General features: G+C 40.9%; 1 protein-coding gene across 1 annotated transcript in view; it reads left to right on the top strand.

Annotated features, from left to right (window-relative positions):
• LOC106577322 (EH domain-binding protein 1-like) overlaps positions 1–26,485 on the top strand; it is a 429,232-nt gene that overhangs the window by 173,987 nt on the left and 228,760 nt on the right. The window contains exons 3-6 of the mRNA XM_045701776.1: positions 12,743–12,882; positions 18,579–18,686; positions 21,720–21,875; positions 23,611–23,896. Coding sequence (XP_045557732.1) covers positions 12,743–12,882; positions 18,579–18,686; positions 21,720–21,875; positions 23,611–23,896 — 690 coding nt within the window. The remainder of the gene's footprint in view (positions 1–12,742; positions 12,883–18,578; positions 18,687–21,719; positions 21,876–23,610; positions 23,897–26,485) is intronic.

Raw genomic sequence — 26,485 nt, 5'->3', positions numbered from 1 at the left:
AATACCACTATAGACAGGTCATGATATTCCCTGCTTAATAACACTCTATGGACAGGTCATGATATTCCCTGTTTAATAACACTATAGACAGGTCGTGATATTCCCTGTTTAATACCACTCTATCGACAGGTCATGATATTCCCTGTTTAATACCACTCTATAGACAGGTCATTTTAACATTTAACATTTAAGTCAATTTAGCAGACGCTCTTATCCAGAGCGACTTACAAATTGGTACATTCACCTTATGATATCCAGTGGTATCCAGGTCATGATATTCCCTGTTTAATACCACTCTATAGACAGGTCATGATATTCCCTGTTTAATACCACTATAGACAGTTCATGATATTCCTTGTTTAATAACACTATAGACAGGTCATGATATTCCCTGTTTAATACCACTCTATTGACTGTTCGTGATATTCCCTATTTAATAACACTCTATAGACAGGTCGTGATATTCCCTGTTTAATACCACTCTATAGACAGGTCGTGATATTCCCTGTTTAATACCACTATAGACAGGTCATGATATTCCCTGTTTAATAACGCTCTATAGACAGGTCGTGATATTCCCAGTTTAATAACACTATAGACAGGTCGTGATATTCCCTGTTTAATACCACTCTATAGACAGGTCGTGAATTTCCCTGTTTAATACCACTCTATCGACAGGTCATGATATTCCCTGTTTAATACCACTCTATAGACAGGTCATGATATTCCCTGTTTAATACCACTCTATAGACAGGTTGTGATATTCCCTGTTTAATAACACTATAGACAGGTCACGATATTCCCTGTTTAATAACACTATTGACAGGTCATGATATTCCCTCTTTAATACCACTCTATAGACAGGTCGTGATATTCCCTGTTTAATAACACTATAGACAGGTCATGATATTCCCTGTTTAATACCACTCTATAGACAGGTCATGATATTCCCTGTTTAATAACACTCTATAGACAGGTCGTGATATTCCCTGTTTAATAACACTATAGACAGGTCGTGATATTCCCTGTTTAATAACACTCTATAGACAGGTCATGATATTCCCTGTTTAATAACACTATAGACAGGTCGTTATATTCCCTGTTTAATACCACTCTATAGACAGGTCGTGATATTCCCTGTTTAATAACACTATAGACAGGTCGTTATATTCCCTGTTTAATACCACTCTATTGACAGGTCGTGATATTCCCTGTTTAATAACACTATAGACAGGTCATGATATTCCCTGTTTAATACCACTCTATAGACTGGTCGTGATATTCCCTGTTTAATAACACTCTATAGACAGGTCATGATATTCCCTGTTTAATAACACTCTATAGACAGGTCATGATATTCCCTGTTTAATACCACTATAGACAGGTCATGATATTCCCTGTTTAATAACACTCTATAGACAGGTCGTGATATTCCCTGTTTAATAACACTATAGACAGGTCATGATATTCCCTGTTTAATACCACTATAGACAGGTCATGATATTCCCTGTTTAATAACACTATAGACAGGTCGTGGTATTCCCTGTTTAATAACACTCTATAGACAGGTCATGATATTCCCTGATTAATACCACTCTATAGACAGGTCGTGATATTCCCTGTTTAATAACACTATAGACAGGTCATGATATTCCCTGTTTAATACCACTCTATAGACAGGTCATGATATTCCCTGTTTAATAACACTCTATAGACAGGTCATGATATTCCCTGTTTAATACCACTATAGACAGGTCATGATATTCCCTGTTTAATACCACTCTATAGACAGGTCATGATATTCCCTGTTTAATAACACTATAGACAGGTCGTGATATTCCCTGTTTAATAACACTATAGCCAGGTCGTGATATTCTCTGTTTAATAACACTCTATAGACAGGTCGTGATATTCCCTGTTTAATACCAGTCCATAGACATGTCATGATATTCCCTGTTTAATACTACTCTATAGACAGGTCATGATATTCCCTGTTTAATAACACTATAGACAGGTCGTGATATTCCCTGTTTAATACCACTCTATAGACAGGTCGTGATATTCCCTGTTTAATAACACTATAGACAGGTCGTGATATTCCCTGTTTAATAACACTATAGACAGGTCGTGATATTCCCTGTTTAATAACACTCTATAGACAGGTCATGATATTCCCTGTTTAATAACACTCTATAGACAGGTCGTGATATTCCCTGTTTAATAAAACTATAGACAGGTCATGATATTCCCTGTTTAATACCACTCTATAGACAGGTCATGATATTCCCTGTTTAATAACACTCTATAGACAGGTCATGATATTCCCTGTTTAATACCACTATAGACAGGTCATGATATTCCCTGTTTAATAACACTCTATAGACAGGTCATGATATTCCCTGTTTAATAACACTATAGCCAGGTCGTGATATTCTCTGTTTAATAACACTCTATAGACAGGTCGTGATATTCCCTGTTTAATACCAGTCTATAGACATGTCATGATATTCCCTGTTTAATACTACTCTATAGACAGGTCATGATATTCCCTGTTTAATAACACTATAGACAGGTCGTGATATTCCCTGTTTAATACCACTCTATAGACAGGTCGTGATATTCCCTGTTTAATAACACTATAAACAGGTCGTGATATTCCCTGTTTAATAACACTATAGACAGGTCGTGATATTCCCTGTTTAATAACACTCTATAGACAGGTCATGATATTCCCTGTTTAATACCACTCTATAGACATGTCATGATATTCCCTGTTTAATACTACTCTATAGACAGGTCGTGATATTCCCTGTTTAATACCACTCTATTGACAGGTCATGATATTCCCTTTTTAATAACACTATAGACAGGTTGTGATATTCCCTGTTTAATAACACTATAGACAGGTCATGATATTCCCTGTTTAACACCACTCTATAGACAGGTCATGATATTCCCTGTTTAATACCACTATAGACAGGTCATGATATTCCCTGTTTAATAACACTCTATAGACAGGTCGTGATATTCCCTGTTTAATAACATTATAGACAGGTCATGATATTCCCTGTTTAATACCACTATAGACAGGTCATAATATTCCCTGTTTAATACCACTCTATAGACAGGTCGTGATATTCCCTGTTTAATAACACTATAGACAGGTCGTTATATTCCCTGATTAATACCACTCTATAGACAGGTCGTGATATTCCCTGTTTAATAACACTATAGACAGGTCATGATATTCCCTGTTTAATACCACTCTATAGACAGGTCATGATATTCCCTGTTTAATAACACTCTATAGACAGGTCATGATATTCCCTGTTTAATACCACTATAGACAGGTCATGATATTCCCTGTTTAATAACACTCTATAGACAGGTCATGATATTCCCTGTTTAATAACACTATATACAGGTCGTGATATTCCCTGTTTAATACCACTCTATAGACAGGTCATGATATTCCCTGTTTAATAACACTATAGACAGGTCGTGATATTCCCTGTTTAATAACACTATAGCCAGGTCGTGATATTCTCTGTTTTATACCACTCTATAGACAGGTCGTGATATTCCCTGTTTAATACCACTCTATAGACATGTCATGATATTCCCTGTTTAATACTACTCTATAGACAGGTCATGATATTCCCTGTTTAATAACACTATAGACAGGTCGTGATATTCCCTGTTTAATACCACTCTATAGACAGGTCGTGATATTCCATGTTTAATAACACTATAGACAGGTCGTGATATTCCCTGTTTAATAACACTATAGACAGGTCGTGATATTCCCTGTTTAATACCACTCTATAGACAGGTCATGATATTCCCTGTTTAATAACACTATAGACAGGTCGTGATATTCCCTGTTTAATAACACTATAGCCAGGTCGTGATATTCTCTGTTTTATACCACTCTATAGACAGGTCGTGATATTCCCTGTTTAATAACATTATAGACAGGTCATGATATTCCCTGTTTAATACCACTATAGACAGGTCATAATATTCCCTGTTTAATACCACTCTATAGACAGGTCGTGATATTCCCTGTTTAATAACACTATAGACAGGTCGTTATATTCCCTGATTAATACCACTCTATAGACAGGTCGTGATATTCCCTGTTTAATAACACTATAGACAGGTCGTGATATTCCCTGTTTAATACCACTCTATAGACAGGTCGTGATATTCCCTGTTTAATAACACTCTATAGACAGGTCGTGATATTCCCTGTTTAATACCACTATAGACAGGTCGTGATATTCCCTGTTTAATAACACTCTATAGACAGGTCATGATATTCCCTGTTTAATAACACTATATACAGGTCGTGATATTCCCTGTTTAATACCACTCTATAGACAGGTCATGATATTCCCTGTTTAATAACACTATAGACAGGTCGTGATATTCCCTGTTTAATAACACTATAGCCAGGTCGTGATATTCTCTGTTTTATACCACTCTATAGACAGGTCGTGATATTCCCTGTTTAATACCACTCTATAGACATGTCATGATATTCCCTGTTTAATACTACTCTATAGACAGGTCATGATATTCCCTGTTTAATAACACTATAGACAGGTCGTGATATTCCCTGTTTAATACCACTCTATAGACAGGTCGTGATATTCCATGTTTAATAACACCATAGACAGGTCGTGATATTCCCTGTTTAATAACACTATAGACAGGTCGTGATATTCCCTGTTTAATACCACTCTATAGACAGGTCATGATATTCCCTGTTTAATAACACTATAGACAGGTCGTGATATTCCCTGTTTAATAACACTATAGCCAGGTCGTGATATTCTCTGTTTTATACCACTCTATAGACAGGTCGTGATATTCCCTGTTTAATACCACTCTATAGACATGTCATGATATTCCCTGTTTAATACTACTCTATAGACAGGTCATGATATTCCCTGTTTAATAACACTATAGACAGGTCGTGATATTCCCTGTTTAATACCACTCTATAGACAGGTCGTGATATTCCATGTTTAATAACACTATAGACAGGTCGTGATATTCCCTGTTTAATAACACTATAGACAGGTCGTGATATTCCCTGTTTAATAACACTCTATAGACAGGTCATGATATTCCCTGTTTAATACCACTATAGACAGGTCGTGATATTCCCTGTTTAATACCACTATAGACAGGTCATGATATTCCCTGCTTAATAACACTCTATAGACAGGTCATGATATTCCCTGGTTAATAACGCTATAGACAGGTCATGATATTCCCTGTTTTAATACCACTATAGACAGGTCGTGATATTCCCTGTTTAATAACACTATAGACAGGTCGTGATATTCCCTGTTTAATAACACTCTATAGACAGGTCACGATATTCCCTGTTTAATACCACTCTATCGACAGGTCATGATATTCCCTGTTTAATACCACTCTATAGACAGGTCATTTTAACATTTAACATTTAAGTCATTTAGCAGACGCTCTTATCCAGAGCGACTTACAAATTGGTACATTCACCTTATGATATCCAGTGGTATCCAGGTCATGATATTCCCTGTTTAATACCACTCTATAGACAGGTCATGATATTCCCTGTTTAATACCACTCTATAGACAGGTCATGATATTCCCTGTTTAATACCACTCTATTGACAGGTCATGATATTCCCTGTTTAAAACCACTATAGACAGGTCATGATATTCCCTGTTTAATACCCCTATAGACAGGTCTTGATATTCCCTGTTTAATAACGCTATAGACAGGTCATGATATTCCCTGTTTAATACCACTATAGACAGGTCATGATATTCCCTGTTTAATACCACTATAGACAGGTCGTGATATTCCCTGTTTAATAACTCTATAGACAGGTCGTGATATTCCCTGTTTAATAACACTCTATAGACAGGTCATGATATTCCCTGTTTAATACCACTATAGACAGGTCGTGATATTCCCTGTTTAATAACTCTATAGACAGGTCGTGATATTCCCTGTTTAATAACACTCTATAGACAGGTCATGATATTTCCTGTTTAATAACACTCTATAGACAGGTCATGATATTCCCTGTTTAATACCACTATAGACAGGTCATGATATTCCCTGTTTAATAACACTCTGTAGACAGGTCATGATATTCCCTGTTTAATAACACTATAGACAGGTCGTGATATTCCCTGTTTAATACCACTCTATAGACAGGTCGTGATATTCCCTGTTTAAAAACACTATAGACAGGTCGTGATATTCCCTGTTTAATAACACTATAGCCAGGTCGTGATATTCCCTGTTTAATAACACTATAGCCAGGTCGTGATATTCTCTGTTTAATAACACTCTATAGACAGGTCATGATATTCCCTGTTTAATACCACTCTATAGACATGTCATGATATTCCCTGTTTAATACTACTCTATAGACAGGTCGTGATATTCCCTGTTTAATACCACTCTATAGACAGGTCATGATATTCCCTTTTTAATAACACTATAGACAGGTCGTGATATTCCCTGTTTAATAACACTATAGACAGGTCATGATATTCCCTGTTTAACACCACTCTATAGACAGGTCATGATATTCCCTGTTTAATAACACTCTATAGACGGGTCGTGATATTCCCTGTTTAATAACACTCTATAGACAGGTCGTGATATTCCCTGTTTAATACCAAACTATAGACAGGTCATGATATTCCCTTTTTAATAACACTATAGACAGGTGATATTCCCTGTTTAATAACACTATAGACAGGTCATGATATTCCCTGTTTAACACCACTCTATAGACAGGTCATGATATTCCCTGTTTAATAACACTCTATAGACGGGTCGTGATATTCCCTGTTTAATAACACTCTATAGACAGGTCATGATACTCCCTGTTTAATTTCACTCTATAGACAGGTCATGATATTCCCTGTTTAATAACACTTTATAGCCAGGTAATGATATTCCCTGTTTAATAACACTCTATAGACAGGTCATGATATTCCCTGTTTAATAACACTCTATAGACGGGTCGTGATATTCCCTGTTTAATAACACTCTATAGACAGGTCGTGATATTCCCTGTTTAATACCACTATAGACAGGTCATGATATTCCCTGTTTAATACCACTATAGACAGGTCATGATATTCCCTGTTTAACACCACTCTATAGACAGGTCATGATATTCCCTGTTTAATACCACTCTATAGACAGGTCATGATATTCCCTGTTTAATACCACTCTATTGACAGGTCATGATATTCCCTGTTTAAAACCACTATAGACAGGTCATGATATTCCCTGTTTAATACCCCTATAGACAGGTCTTGATATTCCCTGTTTAATAACGCTATAGACAGGTCATGATATTCCCTGTTTAATACCACTATAGACAGGTCATGATATTCCCTGTTTAATACCACTATAGACAGGTCGTGATATTCCCTGTTTAATAACTCTATAGACAGGTCGTGATATTCCCTGTTTAATAACACTCTATAGACAGGTCATGATATTCCCTGTTTAATAACACTATAGACAGGTCGTGATATTCCCTGTTTAATAACTCTATAGACAGGTCGTGATATTCCCTGTTTAATAACACTCTATAGACAGGTCGTGATATTTCCTGTTTAATAACACTCTATAGACAGGTCATGATATTCCCTGTTTAATACCACTATAGACAGGTCATGATATTCCCTGTTTAATAACACTCTGTAGACAGGTCATGATATTCCCTGTTTAATAACACTATAGACAGGTCGTGATATTCCCTGTTTAATACCACTCTATAGACAGGTCGTGATATTCCCTGTTTAAAAACACTATAGACAGGTCGTGATATTCCCTGTTTAATAACACTATAGCCAGGTCGTGATATTCCCTGTTTAATAACACTATAGCCAGGTCGTGATATTCTCTGTTTAATAACACTCTATAGACAGGTCATGATATTCCCTGTTTAATACCACTCTATAGACATGTCATGATATTCCCTGTTTAATACTACTCTATAGACAGGTCGTGATATTCCCTGTTTAATACCACTCTATAGACAGGTCATGATATTCCCTTTTTAATAACACTATAGACAGGTCGTGATATTCCCTGTTTAATAACACTATAGACAGGTCATGATATTCCCTGTTTAACACCACTCTATAGACAGGTCATGATATTCCCTGTTTAATAACACTCTATAGACGGGTCGTGATATTCCCTGTTTAATAACACTCTATAGACAGGTCGTGATATTCCTGTTTAATACACTATAGACAGGCGTGATATTCCCTGTTTAATAACACTCTATAGACAGGTAATGATATTCCCTGTTTAATAACACTATAGACAGGATGATATTCCCTGTTTAATAACACCTATAGACGGGTCGTGATATTCCCTGTTTAATACCACTCTATAGACAGGTCGTGATATTCCCTGTTTAATAACACCTATAGACAGGTCGTGATATTCCCTGTTTAATAACACTCTATAGACAGGTCGTGATACTCCCTGTTTAATATCACTCTATAGACAGGTCGTGATATTCCCTGTTTAATAACACTTTATAGACAGGTACGGATATTCCCTGTTTAATACCACTCTATAGACAGGTCATGATATTCCCTGTTTAATAACACTCTATAGACGGGTCGTGATATTCCCTGTTTAATAACACTCTATAGACAGGTCGTGATATTCCCTGTTTAATACCACTATAGACAGGTCATGATATTCCCTTTTTAATAACACTATAGACAGGTCGTGATATTGCCTGTTTAATAACACTATAGACAGGTCATGATATTCCCTGTTTAACACCACTCTATAGACAGGTCATGATATTCCCTGTTTAATAACACTCTATAGACGGGTCGTGATATTCCCTGTTTAATAGCACTCTATAGACAGGTCATGATATTCCCTGTTTAATACCACTATAGACAGGTCATGATACTCCCTGTTTAATTTCACTCTATAGACAGGTCATGATATTCCCTGTTTAATAACACTTTATAGCCAGGTAATGATATTCCCTGTTTAATAACACTCTATAGACAGGTCATGATATTCCCTGTTTAATAACACTCTATAGACGGGTCGTGATATTCCCTGTTTAATAACACTCTATAGACAGGTCGTGATATTCCCTGTTTAATACCACTATAGACAGGTCATGATATTCCCTGTTTAATACCACTATAGACAGGTCATGATATTCCCTGTTTAATACCACTATAGACAGGTCATGATATTCCCTGTTTAATACCACTCTATTGACTGTTCGTGATATTCCCTATTTAATAACACTCTATAGACAGGTCGTGATATTCCCTGTTTAATACCACTCTATAGACAGGTCGTGATATTCCCTGTTTAATACCACTATAGACAGGTCATGATATTCCCTGTTTAATAACGCTCTATAGACAGGTCGTGATATTCCCAGTTTAATAACACTATAGACAGGTCGTGATATTCCCTGTTTAATAACACTCTATAGACAGGTCATGATATTCCCTGTTTAATAACACTATAGACAGGTCATGATATTCCCTGTTTAATACCACTCTATAGACAGGTCGTGAATTTCCCTGTTTAATACCACTCTATCGACAGGTCATGATATTCCCTGTTTAATACCACTCTATAGACAGGTCATGATATTCCCTGTTTAATACCACTCTATAGACAGGTTGTGATATTCCCTGTTTAATAACACTCTATAGACAGGTCGTGATATTCCCTGTTTAATAACACTATAGACAGGTCGTGATATTCCCTGTTTAATAACACTCTATAGACAGGTCATGATATTCCCTGTTTAATAACACTATAGACAGGTCGTTATATTCCCTGTTTAATACCACTCTATAGACAGGTCGTGATATTCCCTGTTTAATAACACTATAGACTGGTCGTTATATTCCCTGTTTAATACCACTCTATAGACAGGTCGTGATATTCCCTGTTTAATAACACTATAGACAGGTCATGATATTCCCTGTTTAATACCACTCTATAGACTGGTCGTGATATTCCCTGTTTAATAACACTCTATAGACAGGTCATGATATTCCCTGTTTAATAACACTCTATAGACAGGTCATGATATTCCCTGTTTAATACCACTATAGACAGGTCATGATATTCCCTGTTTAATAACACTCTATAGACAGGTCGTGATATTCCCTGTTTAATAACACTATAGACAGGTCATGATATTCCCTGTTTAATACCACTATAGACAGGTCATGATATTCCCTGTTTAATAACACTATAGACAGGTCGTGATATTCCCTGTTTAATAACACTATAGCCAGGTCGTGATATTCTCTGTTTAATAACACTCTATAGACAGGTCGTGATATTCCCTGTTTAATACCAGTCTATAGACATGTCATGATATTCCCTGTTTAATACTACTCTATAGACAGGTCATGATATTCCCTGTTTAATAACACTATAGACAGGTCGTGATATTCCCTGTTTAATACCACTCTATAGACAGGTCGTGATATTCCCTGTTTAATAACACTATAGACAGGTCGTGATATTCCCTGTTTAATAACACTATAGACAGGTCGTGATATTCCCTGTTTAATAACACTCTATAGACAGGTCATGATATTCCCTGTTTAATACCACTCTATAGACATGTCATGATATTCCCTGTTTAATACTACTCTATAGACAGGTCGTGATATTCCCTGTTTAATACCACTCTATTGACAGGTCATGATATTCCCTTTTTAATAACACTATAGACAGGTCGTGATATTCCCTGTTTAACACCACTCTATAGACAGGTCATGATATTCCCTGTTTAATAACACTCTATAGACGGGTCGTGATATTCCCTGTTTAATAACACTCTATAGACAGGTCATGATATTCCCTGTTTAATACCACTATAGACAGGTCATGATACTCCCTTTTTAATTTCATCATAGACAGGTCATGATATTCCCTGTTAATACACTATAGACAGGTGATTTCCTGTTATAACTATAGACAGGTCATGATATTCCCTGTTTAATAACACTCTATAGCCAGGTAATGATATTCCCTGTTTAATTACACTCTATAGACAGGTCATGATATTCCCTGTTTAATAACACTCTATAGACGGGTCGTGATATTCCCTGTTTAATAACACTCTATAGACGGGTCATGATATTCCCTGTTTAATAACACTCTATAGACAGGTCGTGATATTCCCTGTTTAATACCACTATAGACAGGTCGTGATATTCCCTGTTTAATACCACTATAGACAGGTCATGATATTCCCTGTTTAATACCACTATAGACAGGTCATGATATTCCCTGCTTAATAACATTCTATAGACAGGTCATGATATTCCCTGTTTAATAACGCTATAGACAGGTCATGATATTTCCTGTTTTAATACCACTATAGACAGGTCGTGATATTCCCTGTTTAATAACACTATAGACAGGTCGTGATATTCCCTGTTTAATAACACTCTATAGACAGGTCATGATATTCCCTGTTTAATACCACTCTATCGACAGGTCATGATATTCCCTGTTTAATACCACTCTATAGACAGGTCATTTTAACATTTAACATTTAAGTCATTTAGCAGACGCTCTTATCCAGAGCGACTTACAAATTGGTACATTCACCTTATGATATCCAGTGGTATCCAGGTCATGATATTCCCTGTTTAATACCACTCTATAGACAGGTCATGATATTCCCTGTTTAATACCACTCTATAGACAGGTCATGATATTCCCTGTTTAATACCACTCTATTGACAGGTCATGATATTCCCTGTTTAAAACCACTATAGACAGGTCATGATATTCCCCGTTTAATACCCCTATAGACAGGTCATGATATTCCCTGTTTAATAACGCTATAGACAGGTCATGATATTCCCTGTTTAATACCACTATAGACAGGTCATGATATTCCCTGTTTAATACCACTATAGACAGGTCGTGATATTCCCTGTTTAATAACTCTATAGACAGGTCGTGATATTCCCTGTTTAATAACACTCTATAGACAGGTCATGATATTCCCTGTTTAATACCACTATAGACAGGTCATGATACTCCCTGTTTAATTTCACTCTATAGACAGGTCATGATATTCCCTGTTTAATAACACTCTATAGCCAGGTCATGATATTCCCTGTTTAATAACACTCTATAGACAGGTCATGATATTCCCTGTTTAATACCACTATAGACAGGTCATGATATTCCCCGCTTAATAACACTCTATAGACAGGTCATGATATTCCCTGTTTAATAACGCTATAGACAGGTCATGATATTCCCTGTTTTAATACCACTATAGACAGGTCATGATATTCAATGTTTAATAACACTATAGACAGGTCGTGATATTCCCTGTTTAATAACTCTATAGACAGGTCGTGATATTCCCTGTTTAATACCACTATAGACAGGTCGTGATATTCCCTGTTTAATACCACTCTATGGACAAGTCATGATATTCCCTGTACATCATGAGACTTGATGTGTTACATGGTTTTACAGTAGGTGTGAGTTGGGCCTTTCTCCCCTGTGAAATGCTTGTCTGCTATGAGAGAGAGAGAGAGATGTTGGCCTGTACAAAATGGCTGTATGTCGTGGATCCTCTTTGTTAGATTTATCACAAATAAAATCTGTCTGTCTGTCTGTCTGTCTGTCTGTCTGTCTGTCTGTCTGTCTGTGTCTCAGTGACGAGGACATGCAGAGCCTTGCCAGCCTGATGAGTATGAAGCAGGCCGATATCGGCAACCTGGATGACTTTGAGGAGGAGGACGAGGAGAATGAGGAGAACAGGGCCAACCAGGAGGAGAAGGCTGCTAAAATCACAGGTCAGTGGTCACACCTCTATTTGTTAAGGAGACCAGAAGAAGCTGCTGAGATCACAGCTGAATTGCAGCAAATCTCCCCTCCATTGTAAAAGGTCATCTGACCTCAGTGAGACTTCCTGCTTCAGTGTTTATGTTTATGGGTTTATGGGATGTGTTCATGTTTGTGGGTGTATGGGATGTGTTCATGTTTATGGATGTTGCAGTTTTTCCCACAACATTTCATTTTTTTCCAACACGCATTCTCTTCTGTGGGCTGGCTCCCTCCCTCCCTCCCCCTCCCTCCCTCCCCCTCCCTCCATCTTTCTCTCCCTCCCTCCATCTCTCCCTCCATCTCTCTCTCTCCCTCCCTCCCTCCTTCTCTCCCTTCCTCCCTCCATCTCTCTCTCCCTCCCTCCATCTCTCTCTCTCCCTCCCTCCATCCTTCTCTCCTTTCCTCCCTCCATCCCTCTCTCCCTCCATCTCTCTCTCTCTCCCTCCCTCCCTCCCTCCCTCCCTCCATCTATCCGTACATACTCCAGATCACACTATGACTAATGAATGGGAGCTGCTGTGTTCTGCTTTGTTTAATCTGACTTCACAAAGCGTAGGCTCTTTACATTAAACTTTGTGTTTTTCCTCTTCTAGTCCCTCTCCGCTCTACGTACATAAATATACATTGGGTGCCTATAGCTGCACGCCACTGGTCATATGCATACGGGCGTAAGTCTTTGTCATAGTGGCGGTTGTACTATCTGTAGTCAACCCTCATGGTCATTCCCTTAGTCCAGGGTTTCCAAAACTCAGTCCTCTGGACCCCAAGGGGTGCAGGTTTTAGCCCCTAACACTACACAGCTGATTCTAATAATCAACTAATCATCGATCTTTAATTATTTCAATCAGCTGTGTAGTGCTAGTGCTAAAACCAAAACCTGCATCCCCTGGGGTCACGAGGACCGAGTTTGGAAAATGCTGCCTTAGTCCCTAGGTTGTACATAACAAAGGTTAAGACAAGAGGATAGTAGTATCCCACAACTATTATCCCACAACTCTTTGAAAAATGTTGAAGAATTCTAAACAATGGGTTCAGCAATGCTAGTTAGCATCGACGCTAGTCCCATTAATATATATTTTTTTCTTCAAAAGCTTTCATGTGGAATTATTTTTATTCTAGCCTGGGTATCTTCAACCTAGATCAGTCCCAGAATGCTAGCTAGCCTAGCTAGTAACTTGTAGTGGCAAATATGGTAGCATAGCGCTAGCATGACTAACTATAGATGCTAGTTAACCTAGCTTGTAGCGGTAAATACGGTAGCATAGTGCTAGCATGACTAACTAAAGATGCTAGTTAGTCTAGCTAGTAACTTGTAGCGGCAGATACGGTAGCATAGTGCTAGCATTTCTAACAAAGGATGCTAGCTAGTAGCTACAGTTAAATGTACTGTCAGTGAATATACACTTTGGACAGTGCAGAAAAACATTTTAATTTGTCTTTATAGTCCAGCATTTTGGTTTTGAGGTCAAATTATTCATATGATTGGACAGTACAGAATGCCATCTTTTTATTTAAGGTTATTTTCATATACACTACCAGTCCAAAGTTTTAGAACACCTACTCATTCAAGGGTTTTTCTTTATTTTTACTATTTCCTACATTGTAGAATAATAGTCAAGACATCAAAACTATGAAATAACACATATGGAATCATGTAGTAACCAAAAAAAGTGTTAAACAAATCAAAATATATGTTATATTTCAGGTTCTTCAAATAGCCACCCTTTGCCTTCATGACAGCTTTGCACACTCTTGGCATTCTCTCAACCAGCTTCCCCTGGAATGCTTTTGGCTACTTTTGACCAGTAGTGTATATATTTTTATTTATTTCAATGTAACCTTTGTTTAACTAGGTAAGTCAGTTAAGAATAAATGATTGTATACAGTTGAAGTCGGAAGTTTACATACACCTTAGCCAAATACATTTAAACTCAGTTTTTCCACAATTCCTGACATTTAATCCTAGTAAAAATTATCTTCTTAGGTCAGTTAGGATCACCACTTTATTTTAAGAATGTGAAATGTCAGAATAATAGTAGAGGTATTTATTTCAGCTTTTATTTTTTTCATCACAATCCTAGTGGGTCAGAAGTTTAAATACACTCAATTAGTATTTGATAGCATTGCCTTTAAATTGTTTAACTTGGGTCAAATGTTTCGGGTAGCCTTCCACAAGCTTCCCGCAATAAATTGGGTGAATTTTGTCCCATTCCTCCTGACAGAGCTGGTGTAACTGAGTCAGGTTTGTAGGCCTCCTTGCTCGCACACGCTTTTTCAGTTCTATAGGATTGAGGTCAGGGCTTTGTGATGGCCACTCCAATACCTTGACTTTGTTGTCCTTAAGCCATTTTGCCATAACTTTAGAAGTATGCTTTGGGTCATTGTCCACTTGGAAGACCCATTTGCAACCAAGCTTAAACTTCCTGACTGATGTCTTGAGATGTTGCTTCAATATATCCACTACATTTTTTTTCCTCATGATGCCATCTATTTTGTGAAGTGCACCAGTCCCTCCTGCAGCAAAGCACCCCCACAACATGATGCTGCCACCCCCGTGCTTCACGGTTGGGATGGTTTTCTTCAGCTTGCAAGCTCCCCCTTTTTCCTCCAAACATAACGATGGTCATTATGGCCAAACAGTTCTATTTTTGTTTCAGCAGGCCAGAGGACATTTCTCCAAAAAGTACGATCTTTGTCTCCATGTGCAGTTGCAAACCGTAGTCTGGCTTTTTTATGGCGGTTTTGGAGCAGTGGCTTCTTCCTTGCTGAGCGGCGTTTCAGGTTATGTCAATATAGGACTCGTTTTACTATGGATATAGATACTTTTGTACCTGTTTTCTCCAGCATCTTCACAAGGTCCTGTTGTTCTGGGATTGATTTGCACTTTTCGCACCAAAGTATGTTCATCTCTAGTAGACAGAATGCGTCTGAGCGGTATGACGTCTGCGTGGTCCCATGGTGTTTATACTTGCGTACTATTGTTTGTACAGAAGAACATGGTACATTCAGGCATTTGGAAATTGCTCCCAAGGATGAACCAGACTTGTGGAGGTCTACAATCTTCTTTCTGAGGTCTTGGCTGATTTCTTTTGATTTTCCCATGACGTCAAGCAAAGAGGCACTGAGTTTGAAGGTAGGCCTTGAAATACATCCACAGGTACACCTCCAATTGACTCAAATGATGTCAATTAGCCTATCAGAAGCTTCTAAAGCCATGATGACATTTTCTGGAATTTTCCAAGCTGTTTAAAGGCACAGTCAACTTGGTGTATGTAAACGTCTGACCCACTGGAATTGTGATACAATGAATTAAAAGTGAAATAATCTGTCTGTAAACAATTGTTGGAAGAATGACTTGTGTCATGCACAAAGTAGATGTCCTAACTGACTTGCCAAAACTATAGTTTGTTAATAAGAAATTTGTGGATTGGTTGAAAAACGAGTTTTAATGACTCCAACCTAAGTGTATGTAAACTTCCCACTTCAACTGTATATGGTTTAGAAATGAGGGCACTGTATCTCGTCGCCCCCTGCAGATACCTCTACTGTCTATGAATATATGTCTGCTTTTAGCCTTGACATATGTACTGAATAAAAATAGAAACGCAACGAAGTGTTGGTCCCATGTTTCATCAGTTGAAATAACTGATTCCAGATATTTTCCATGCGCACAAAAAGCTTATTTCTCTCTAATTTTGTGCACAAATTTGTTTGCAATCCTGTTAGTGAGCGTTTCTCATTTGCCAAGATAATTATCCACCTGACGTGTGGCATATCAAGAAGCTGATTAAACAGCATTATCATTACATAGGTGCACCTTGTGCTGGGGACAATAAAAGGCCACTCTAAAAATGTGCCGTTTTGTCATACAACACAATGCCACAATGTCTCAAGTTTTCAGGGAGCGTGCAATTGGCATGCTGACTGTAGGAATGTCCACCAGAGCTTTTGCCAGAGAATTGAATGTTAATTTTTCTACCATAAGCCGCCTCCAAAGTTGTTTTAGAGAATTTGGCAGTATGTCCAACCGGCCTTACGACCGCAGACCACGTGTAACCACGCCAGCCAGGACCTCCATATCCGGCTTCTTCAGCTGCGGGACCGTCTGAGACCAGCCACCCGGACAGCTGATGAAACTCAGTGTTTCTCCCTGTAATAAATCCCTTTTGAGGGGAAAAACTCATTTTGATTGGCTGTGCCCCTGCCATGGCTGCGCCCCTGCCCAGTCATGTGAAATCCATAGATTAGGGCCTATTGAATTCATATCAGTTGACTGATTTCCTCATATGAACTTTAACTCAGTGAAACCGCTGAAGTTGTTGCTTGTTGTGTTTTTATATTTGTGTTCAGTACATGTGTGTATTAGCTGTGCTAGCAAGGCAAAGTGAACAGTGTTCTAGTAATAGTGTATATGCATTCTCTTATTCTTAACATGTACAGTATGTGCTAACAATGACTTTGTGAATATATATGTGCTCTCTTAACCTTCTACATATGGCTAGGTATATTCAATATCAAACACACACACACACACACTCACACACACACACACACACGATTCTGTGAATATATGTGCTCTCTAACACACACACACACACACACACAGACACAGGACTGTGAATATATGTTGTCCCTAAGCCCAGCATTGCTACCCAAAGCTAACCCAACTATGTTCTGTCATATACATGTAACTGCCAATATAATGGAAACACTTGAGTAAATGAGGGATATAAAGTATATTGAAAACAGGTGTGGTTCCTGAGTTAATTAAGCAATTAACATCCCATCATGTATAAAAATGCTGGGCAGGCCATTATTTTGTCTACCATGGCTATGTCCCCTGTAGGATGACAATGCTCCCATCCACAGGACACGAGGGGTCACTGAATGGTTTGATGAAAACGTTGTTTACCATATGCCATGGCCGTCTCAGTCACCAGATCTCAACCCAGTTAAACACTTATAGGAGATTCTGGGGCGGCGCTTGAGACAGTGTTTTCCAACACCATCAGCAAAACACCACATGATGGAATTCCTTGTGGAATAATGGTGTTGTATTCCTATATAGTTCCAGACACTTGTAGAATCTATGCCAAGGCACATTGAGGCTGTTCTGGCTCCTGGTGACCCAACGCCCTATTAAGACATTCTATGTTGGTGTTTCCTTTATTTTGGCAGTTACTTGTATATGTAGTCTCTTAGGCTTTACATTAATGTGCTACCTAACACATATATAACCTCTGAATATATGTAGTCTCTTAGCCTTTACATTAATGTGCTACCTAACACATATATAACCTCTCTGAATATATGTGAATATATGTAGTCTCTTAGCCTTTACATTAATGTGCTACCTAACACATATAACCTCTCTGAATATATGTAGTCTCTTAGCCTTCAACATATGACATTCTACTACCTAACCTAACACATATAACCTCTGTGAATATATGTGAATATATGTAGTCTCTTAGCCTTTACATTAATGTGCTACCTAACACATATATAACCTCTCTGAATATATGTAGTCTCTTAGCCTTCAACATATGACATTCTACTACCTAACCTAACACATATAACCTCTGTGAATATATGTGTGTATTGTATGTTTTCTCTCTGCTCACTGCTGTCCTCCCTTCCTGCTCTCTGGCCTGGTTGTTTTCAGAGATGGTAAACCAGCTCAATGCTCTCAGCTGCTTAGCCGGAGATCCTGAAGACTACTTCCTAAAGCTGGCTAGTAAAACACCAAGCAGCGCTCAGTCTCCCTCCCAAGGTCTTTCTGTTTTCAACTTTCAACCTTTTCTCTTTTTCTTTCTCACTCGTTCTCACTGTCTCGTTCTGTTGTTCTGTCCCTTTTTGTCTTGTTCTTTCTAACTCTCGTTTCTCTCTCTCCTGCTCTAGCTTGCTCTCTCTCTCTACTGCCCTAGCCCTCTCTCCCTCTACTGCCCTAGCCCTTACTCTCTACTGCCCTAGCCCTTACTCTCTACTGCCCTAGCTCTCTCTCTACTGCCCTAGCTCTTTACTGCCCTAGCCCTTACTCTCTACAGCCCTAGCCCTTACTATCTACTGCCCTAGCTCTCTCTACTGCCCTAGCTCCTTCTCTCTACTTCCCTAGCCCTTACTATCTACTGCCCTAGCTCTCTCTACTGCCCTAGCTCCTTCTCTCCACTGCCCTAGCCCTTACTCTCTACTGCCCTAGCCCTTACTCTCTACTGCCCTAGCCCTTACTCTCTACTGCCCTAGCTCTCTCTCTACTGCCCTAGCTCTTTACTGCCCTAGCCCTTACTCTCTACAGCCCTAGCCCTTACTATCTACTGCCCTAGCTCTCTCTACTGCCCTAGCTCCTTCTCTCTACTGCCCTAGCTCCTTCTTTCTACTGCCCTAGCCCTTACTCTCTACTGCCCTAGCCCTTACTCTCTACTGCCCTAGACCTTACTCTCTACTTCCCTAGCCCTTACTCTCTACTTCCCTAGCCCTTACTCTCTACTGCCCTAGCTCTCTCTCTACTGGCCTATCCCTTACTCTCTACTGCCCTAGCTCTCTCTCTACTGCCCTAGCTCTATACTGCCCTAGCTCTCTCTCTACTGCCCAAGCCCTTACTATCTACTGCCCTAGCTCTATACTGCCCTAGCTCTCTCTCTACTGCCCAAGCCCTTACTATCTACTGCCCTAGCTCTCTCTCTACTGGCCTAGCCCTTACTCTCTACTGCCCTAGCTCCTTCTCTCTACTTCCCTAGCCCTTACTATCTACTGCCCTAGCTCTCTCTACTGCCCTAGCTCCTTCTCTCCACTGCCCTAGCCCTTACTCTCTACTGCCCTAGCCCTTACTCTCTACTGCCCTAGCCCTTACTCTCTACTGCCCTAGCTCTCTCTCTACTGCCCTAGCTCTTTACTGCCCTAGCCCTTACTCTCTACAGCCCTAGCCCTTACTATCTACTGCCCTAGCTCTCTCTACTGCCCTAGCTCCTTCTCTCTACTGCCCTAGCTCCTTCTCTCTACTGCCCTAGCCCTTACTCTCTACTGCCCTAGCCCTACTTTACTGCCCCCTTACTCTCTACTTCCCTAGCCCTTACTCTCTACTTCCCTAGCCCTTACTCTCTACTGCCCTAGCTCTCTCTCTACTGGCCTATCCCTTACTCTCTACTGCCCTAGCTCTCTCTCTACTGCCCTAGCTCTATACTGCCCTAGCTCTCTCTCTACTGCCCAAGCCCTTACTATCTACTGCCCTAGCTCTATACTGCCCTAGCTCTCTCTCTACTGCCCAAGCCCTTACTATCTACTGCCCTAGCTCTCTCTCTACTGGCCTAGCCCTTACTCTCTACTGCCCTAGCTCTTTCTCTCTACTGCCCTAGCTGTCTTTCTACTGCCCTAGCTGTCTTTCTACTGCCCTAGGACTCAACTGTTCTCTCTCTACTCCACTCTCTCTCGCTCTCTCTACTGCCCGCTCTCTCTCTACTGCCCTGTCTCGTTCTCTACTGCCCTCTCTTTTGCTCGATCTCTACTACCCCCCGCTCTCTCTCTACTGCCCTCTCTCGCACTCTCTCTACTGCCCTCTCTCGCTCTCTCTCTACTGCCCTCTCTCGCTCTCTCTCTACTCCCTCTCTCGCTCTCTCTCTACTGCCCTCTCTCGCTCTCTCTCTACTGCCCTCTCTCACTCTCTCTACTGCCCTCTCTCACTCTCTCTACTGCCCTCTCTCTCGCTCTACTACCCTCTCTCTCTCTACTACCCTCTCTCTCTCTACTGCCCTCTCTCACTCTCTCTACTGCCCTCTCTCTCTCTACTGCCCTTTCTCGCTCTACTACCCTCTCTCTCTCTACTGCCCTCTCTCGCTCTACTACCCTCTCTCTCTCTCTCTCCCTCTCTCTCTCTCTCTGTACCATTGGTGACGTGGTCGTGTTGCCTGGTGTTCCCGTGTTGTACTTCAGATTACGTTTAGTACATTGGTTGGTTTTCATTGGCTGTTTTTCTGTCCTTTTTCAGTTTGCCCTCTTGGTGTCCAAGCCCCTGAACCCTGAACCTCCCCCTTTTGTCTGCAATTTGTAGTGAACCAATGACCAGTCATATTCCTCGTCTATGGTGTTGCTTTGTCACCATAGAGAAAAGAACACACACACACAATGCTGCTGCCACTTGTGACAATGATGGCCTAATATGGCCCAGAATGCAGCAGGACAAATACCACACCTTATCAGCTACTACCACTTCACTACGTATACACACACACACACACCTACACACACACACTCTCTCACACACACGCTCGTCATCTCACTCACTGTGCATAGACTTTCTCACGCTCACATACCACATTCAGAAGCACACACAGTTACCATTTTGTTTCTCACACACTGTTGAGACACGGACACACACAAACACACACACACAACCTAGACAGGCATTGTTGTCTTGATGATGAAGAAGATGAATCTCTGAGCTCTGTAGCGACTCCCAGCCTGCACTAGTGGTTTCTCATGGCAACCCGGTTCCATCATTCTCTGTTGAATTCCACCGCTGGACTGCTACTGTAGTGAAACTGGACAGGGATGGACAGGCATTAACCAGTCACCTTTTACCAGAAGGAAGGAATACTTCTGGAAACCAAATGAACTCGAGTGGTTCACTCCAATGTGCAGATTTTTTGTATCCTTTTATTTCTGGATGTTTGTCTTCATTTTTGACCCTCAGGGGTTGGTTGTGAGGGTGTTTATCTCAACTCATTTTCTTTCGCTAGTTTGAACTATTTTCCTTTTTTTTTGGTTAATTTGTTCTTTCGTTCCTGCATTGTTTTGGTTCCCATGGCGACAGAGCTGATCAGTAAGCTGAACTTCCTGGAGGAGGATCAGGACACGCCACCTGCCCTCTGCTCCAATCCCTTTGAAGATCCAGCTGATGATGTTGATGACCCCTCCCACCTGGAACACACCAATCACTTCAACCCGTTCGGTGACCCGGATGATGGTGGTAGGCATGACCTTTGACCTCTATCTAAGTGTTCTGTCTCTCTCTACCTCTACTTCCTGTCTCTCTCAGTCTATCTCTCTCTGTACTGTATGTCTACCTGTCTGTAAGGGATTGGGGGTTTTAGCTGTTTGATTTACACTGCATGGTGAAAAGTATGTGGACACCTGCTCGTTGAATATTCATTCCAAAATCAGGGGCATTAATATGTAGTTGGTTCTCCCTTTGCTACTATAACAGCCTCCACTCTTCTGGGAAGGCTTTCCACTAGATGTTGGAACATTGCTGCAGGGACTTGATTCCATTCAGCCACAAGAGCATTAGTGAGGTTGGGCACTGATGTTAGCGCACAGTCGGCGTTCCAATTCATCCCAAAAGGTGTTCGATGGGGTTGAGGTCAGGGCTCTGTGCAGGCCAGTCAAGTTCTTCCACACCCATCTTGACAAACCATTTCTGTATGAACCTCACTTTGTGCATGGGGGCATTGTCATGCTGAAACAGGAAATGTCCTTCCCCAAACTGTTGCCACAAAGTTGGAAGCACAGAATCATCTAGAATGTCATTGTATGCTGTAGCGTTAAGATTTCCCTTCAGTGTAACTAAGGGGCCTAGCCTGAACCATGAAAAACAGCCCCAGACCATTATTCCTCCTCCACCAAACTTTACAGTTGGCACTATGCATTAGGACAGGGGTGTCCACATAATGTTGGTGTACATTATTATGGGGTCAACATCAAAGACCGATTTATTATCCTTTATCAGGTTTTATATTGTGTTTTCTATCCAAGTTTAATGACATAGTTGTTGAAAGATGTATTTTATTGTTCTGAGGTTGTTTATAAAGTGCCTGCCATACTAAATGTTACCCTTTTGCTGCTGTCGAGATGTCAAGAAATCTCATGCAGCATTGTGAATCCTGTGTGTTTATGTATTCTGTCAGTAAAGCAGAAGACTGTCTGACAGACAGACAGCTAAGATAATATTGACCCGTCTCTCTCTCTCGCCCTATCTCTCCATCTCGCTCACCCTCTCATTCTTTCGCTGTCTCTCTCTCGCCCTCTCTCTCTCTTCTCTGTTTCTCTCTCTGTCTCTCTCTCTGTCTCTGTCTTTTTCTGTCTCTGTCTTTCTCTCTCTCTGTCTTATCCTCTCTCTCTTATCCTCTCTCTGTCTGTCTCTCTCTCGCCGTCTCTCTCTCTCGCTGTCTCTCGTTCTTCTCTGTCTCTCTCTCTGTCTCTCTCGCTGTCTCTCTCTCGCTGTCTCTCGCTCTTCTCTGTCTTTGTCTTTTTCTGTCTCTCTCTGTCTCTGTCTTTCTCTCTCTCTTATCCTCTCTCTGTCTTTCTCTCTGTCTTTCCCTCCCTCTGTCTTTCTCTCTCTCTGTCTCTCTCTCTGACCATAGTAGACAGACATGACTCTCTGTCTCTCTCTCTGACCATAGTAGACAGACATGACTCTCTCTCTCTCTCTCTCTGACCATAGTAGACAGACATGACTCTCTCTCTCTCTGTTTCTTTCCTTCATCTGAGTGTGAGGAGGGTTCAGCCCTGAGTGACAAGCCTCTTGTTTTATCTTACAGGATGTTTATTATTTTTAGCCTTGCCTTTAATCAGAACTAGTATATATATATTGTGTGTGTGTGTGTGTGTGTGTGTGTGTGTGTGTGTGTGTGTGTGTGTGTGTGTGTGTGTGTGTGTGTGTGTGTGTGTGTGTGTATCTCTAACCTCCTCTGTCTTCCCCCCAGACACAGGGCCCCCCTCCCTCACCCTCCGACAGGACCCAGTGGCCTACTATGTCCAAGAATCCTCCAACCCCTTCGACGAGGACGAAGTCAACCCACACTCACACACAGAGTACAACCCGTTTGACGACCAGGACCCAGACCTAGTCCCAGACCCCGACCCCCAAGGGCCCCAGGTCCAGCAGCCGGAGGCTCCCAAACCCAGGGGGAGGAAGGGGGTCAGGCCAGTGGATATGAGCAAGTATCTGTATGCTGATACCAACGCACCACCAGAGGACCAACTGGATGAGTGAGTTACAGGGGGATGTGGGGGGGTCGGTGAGTGGGGGGGGTTGGTGAGTGGGGTGGTTAAAGAGGTGTGTGTGTGTGTGTGTGTGTGTGTGTGTGTGTGTGTGTGTGTGTGTGTGTGTGTGTGTGTGTGTGTGTGTGTGTGTGTGTGTGTGTGTTCAGACGTTTGGGAATGATTACAGGGTTCAGTCATAAAGTGAATTTGTACTCTAGTGTGTGTCAGGGTTTCTGTTAGGAAAATGTGAAGATTTTAATTTCACGGCCATTTGAGAAATGTACTGGACCCATATGTATTGGGTCACTCTCATTGGGTCACTCTCATTGGGTGCGTAAGCCATTAGGCCGTCCACTCACAGTGCTCGGAACAACAGCCAATCACATTTAGATGACGGTAATTAATCTGAACAGAGCATTCAACTCATGTAATGAAGCAACCAATCAAATGTAGTTTTCAAACATTTGCCAAAATGCAATTTGTGTGAAAACAGCATTCTAAACAGAGCCCCTTCAAAAAGACTTCACCAGAAAGCTGGACTGAGCCACAGAGGAATAGAGGATCATTAGCTTATTTTAAATAAAATACTTGTGGATTGTTTCAGATCACAAGCCCATTGACCTACTTCAGAAGCTCGCAATTTGGGCAGCGTGCATGGTCATAGGTCTAGCTGATTATTGAGTTGCGTCTGTCAGTGTAAAGCATCTAAAATATGTGTAAAGATAATGTGTCGTGTATAATTTAAAATGTTGAGATGGGGGGGGGGGTGAAGATATAGGCCAGTCTCTCTCCAGAATGGCTCAGCAGGGCAGGTGTGTGTGGTGAAGATATAGGCCAGTCTCTCTCCAGAATGGCTCAGCAGGGCAGGTGTGTGTGGTGAAGATATAGGCCAGTCTCTCTCCAGAATGGCTCAGCAGGGCAGGTGTGTGTGGTGAAGATATAGGCCAGTCTCTCTCCAGAATGGCTCAGCAGGGCAGGTGTGTGTGGTGAAGATATAGGCCAGTCTCTCTCCAGAATGGCTCAGCAGGGCAGGTGTGTGTGGTGAAGATATAGGCCAGTCTCTCTCCAGAATGGCTCAGCAGGGCAGGTGTGTGTGGTGAAGATATAGGCCAGTCTCTCTCCAGAATGGCTCAGCAGGGCAGGTGTGTGTGGTGAAGATATAGGCCAGTCTCTCTCCAGAATGGCTCAGCTGTCTCCCGCCAGTTCATGGCATTCATTGTGTGAATTGTTTGCCTTTTTATTGTTTATTTGTATCAATTCTTCATTACATATGTCACCAGTAGTAAATGTACCATTAATCCCCATCATTTGGTTAGTTAATTTTCTGTAAATGCGTCTATTAATTACAGTAATTTACAGTTCTCATTCTCGGAGTGGGAACATTGTTTGCAGAGTTCACAACCTGTTACACTTGTGAGAAACAAGATTAGGTTAATTTAATAACCATTATTTATGAGATTTGTACATTAGTTTTTTGTTGTCTTTTGTTTGGGGTGCTCCATGTGAGGAAACGGGTACACGTCTGCTTTCTCTGTCCTGATAATGTTGAGGAAGCGCACGCATGCCTGAGCCCGTAGAGAAGTACCTGGCCTGCTGCACGGAAATGTAGGAAAGTGTTGTTTTTTTTAACATCCATTGCGAATGATAATATATTGAAACTACAGTTCCTCACAGTAAGCTATTTGAAAAATCTTTCCACCAATCTCCCCCTCTAATCACCAATCCTCGGTGTGAAAGAGCAGTGGAAGTTACAGTCCTGCTGCAGCATCCACCTATAGGCTGTGAGTTCCATGTGCTAATTTCATTAGCCGCCAATGGATCATGGTGTATCAATGCTTCCATATGGCAGAGGCTGGATCACAGTGTATCAATGCTTCCATATGGCAGAGGCTGGATCACGGTGTATCAATGCTTCCATATGGCAGAGGCTGGATCACGGTGTATCAATGTGGCAGAGGCTGGATCACAGTGTATCAATGCTTCCATATGGCAGAGGCTGGATCACGGTGTCCATATGGCAGAGGCTGAATCACAGTGTATCAATGTGACAGAGGCTGGATCACGGTGTATCAATGTGGCAGAGGCTGGATCACGGTGTATCAATGTGGCAGAGACTGGATCACGGTGTATCAATGTGGCAGAGGCTGGATCACGGTGTATCAATGCTTCCATATGGCAGAGACTGGATCACGGTGCATCAATGCTTCCATATGGCAGAGGCTGGATCACGGTGCATCAATGCTTCCATATGGCAGAGACTGGATCACGGTGCATCAATGCTTCCATATGGCAGAGGCTGGATCACGGTGCATCAATGCTTCCATATGGCAGAGGCTGGATCACGGTGCATCAATGCTTCCATATGGCAGAGGCTGGATCACGGTGCATCAATGCTTCCATATGGCAGAGGCTGGATCACGGTGCATCAATGTTTCCATATGGCAGAGGCTGGATCACGGTGTATCAATGCTTCCATATGGCAGAGGCTGGATCACGGTGCATCAATGTTGGTGATCTTGACTTTTACCATTTTAGATTTTTAGCATTTTAATTGAGATATTCTTATGATTAACCACGTGACACTGATTTTGAGAA

Source organism: Salmo salar, chromosome ssa18 (assembly GCF_905237065.1).
Source record: "Salmo salar chromosome ssa18, Ssal_v3.1, whole genome shotgun sequence".
Lineage (NCBI taxonomy): Eukaryota > Metazoa > Chordata > Actinopteri > Salmoniformes > Salmonidae > Salmo > Salmo salar.
This window is presented reverse-complemented; position numbering and strand designations above follow the sequence as displayed.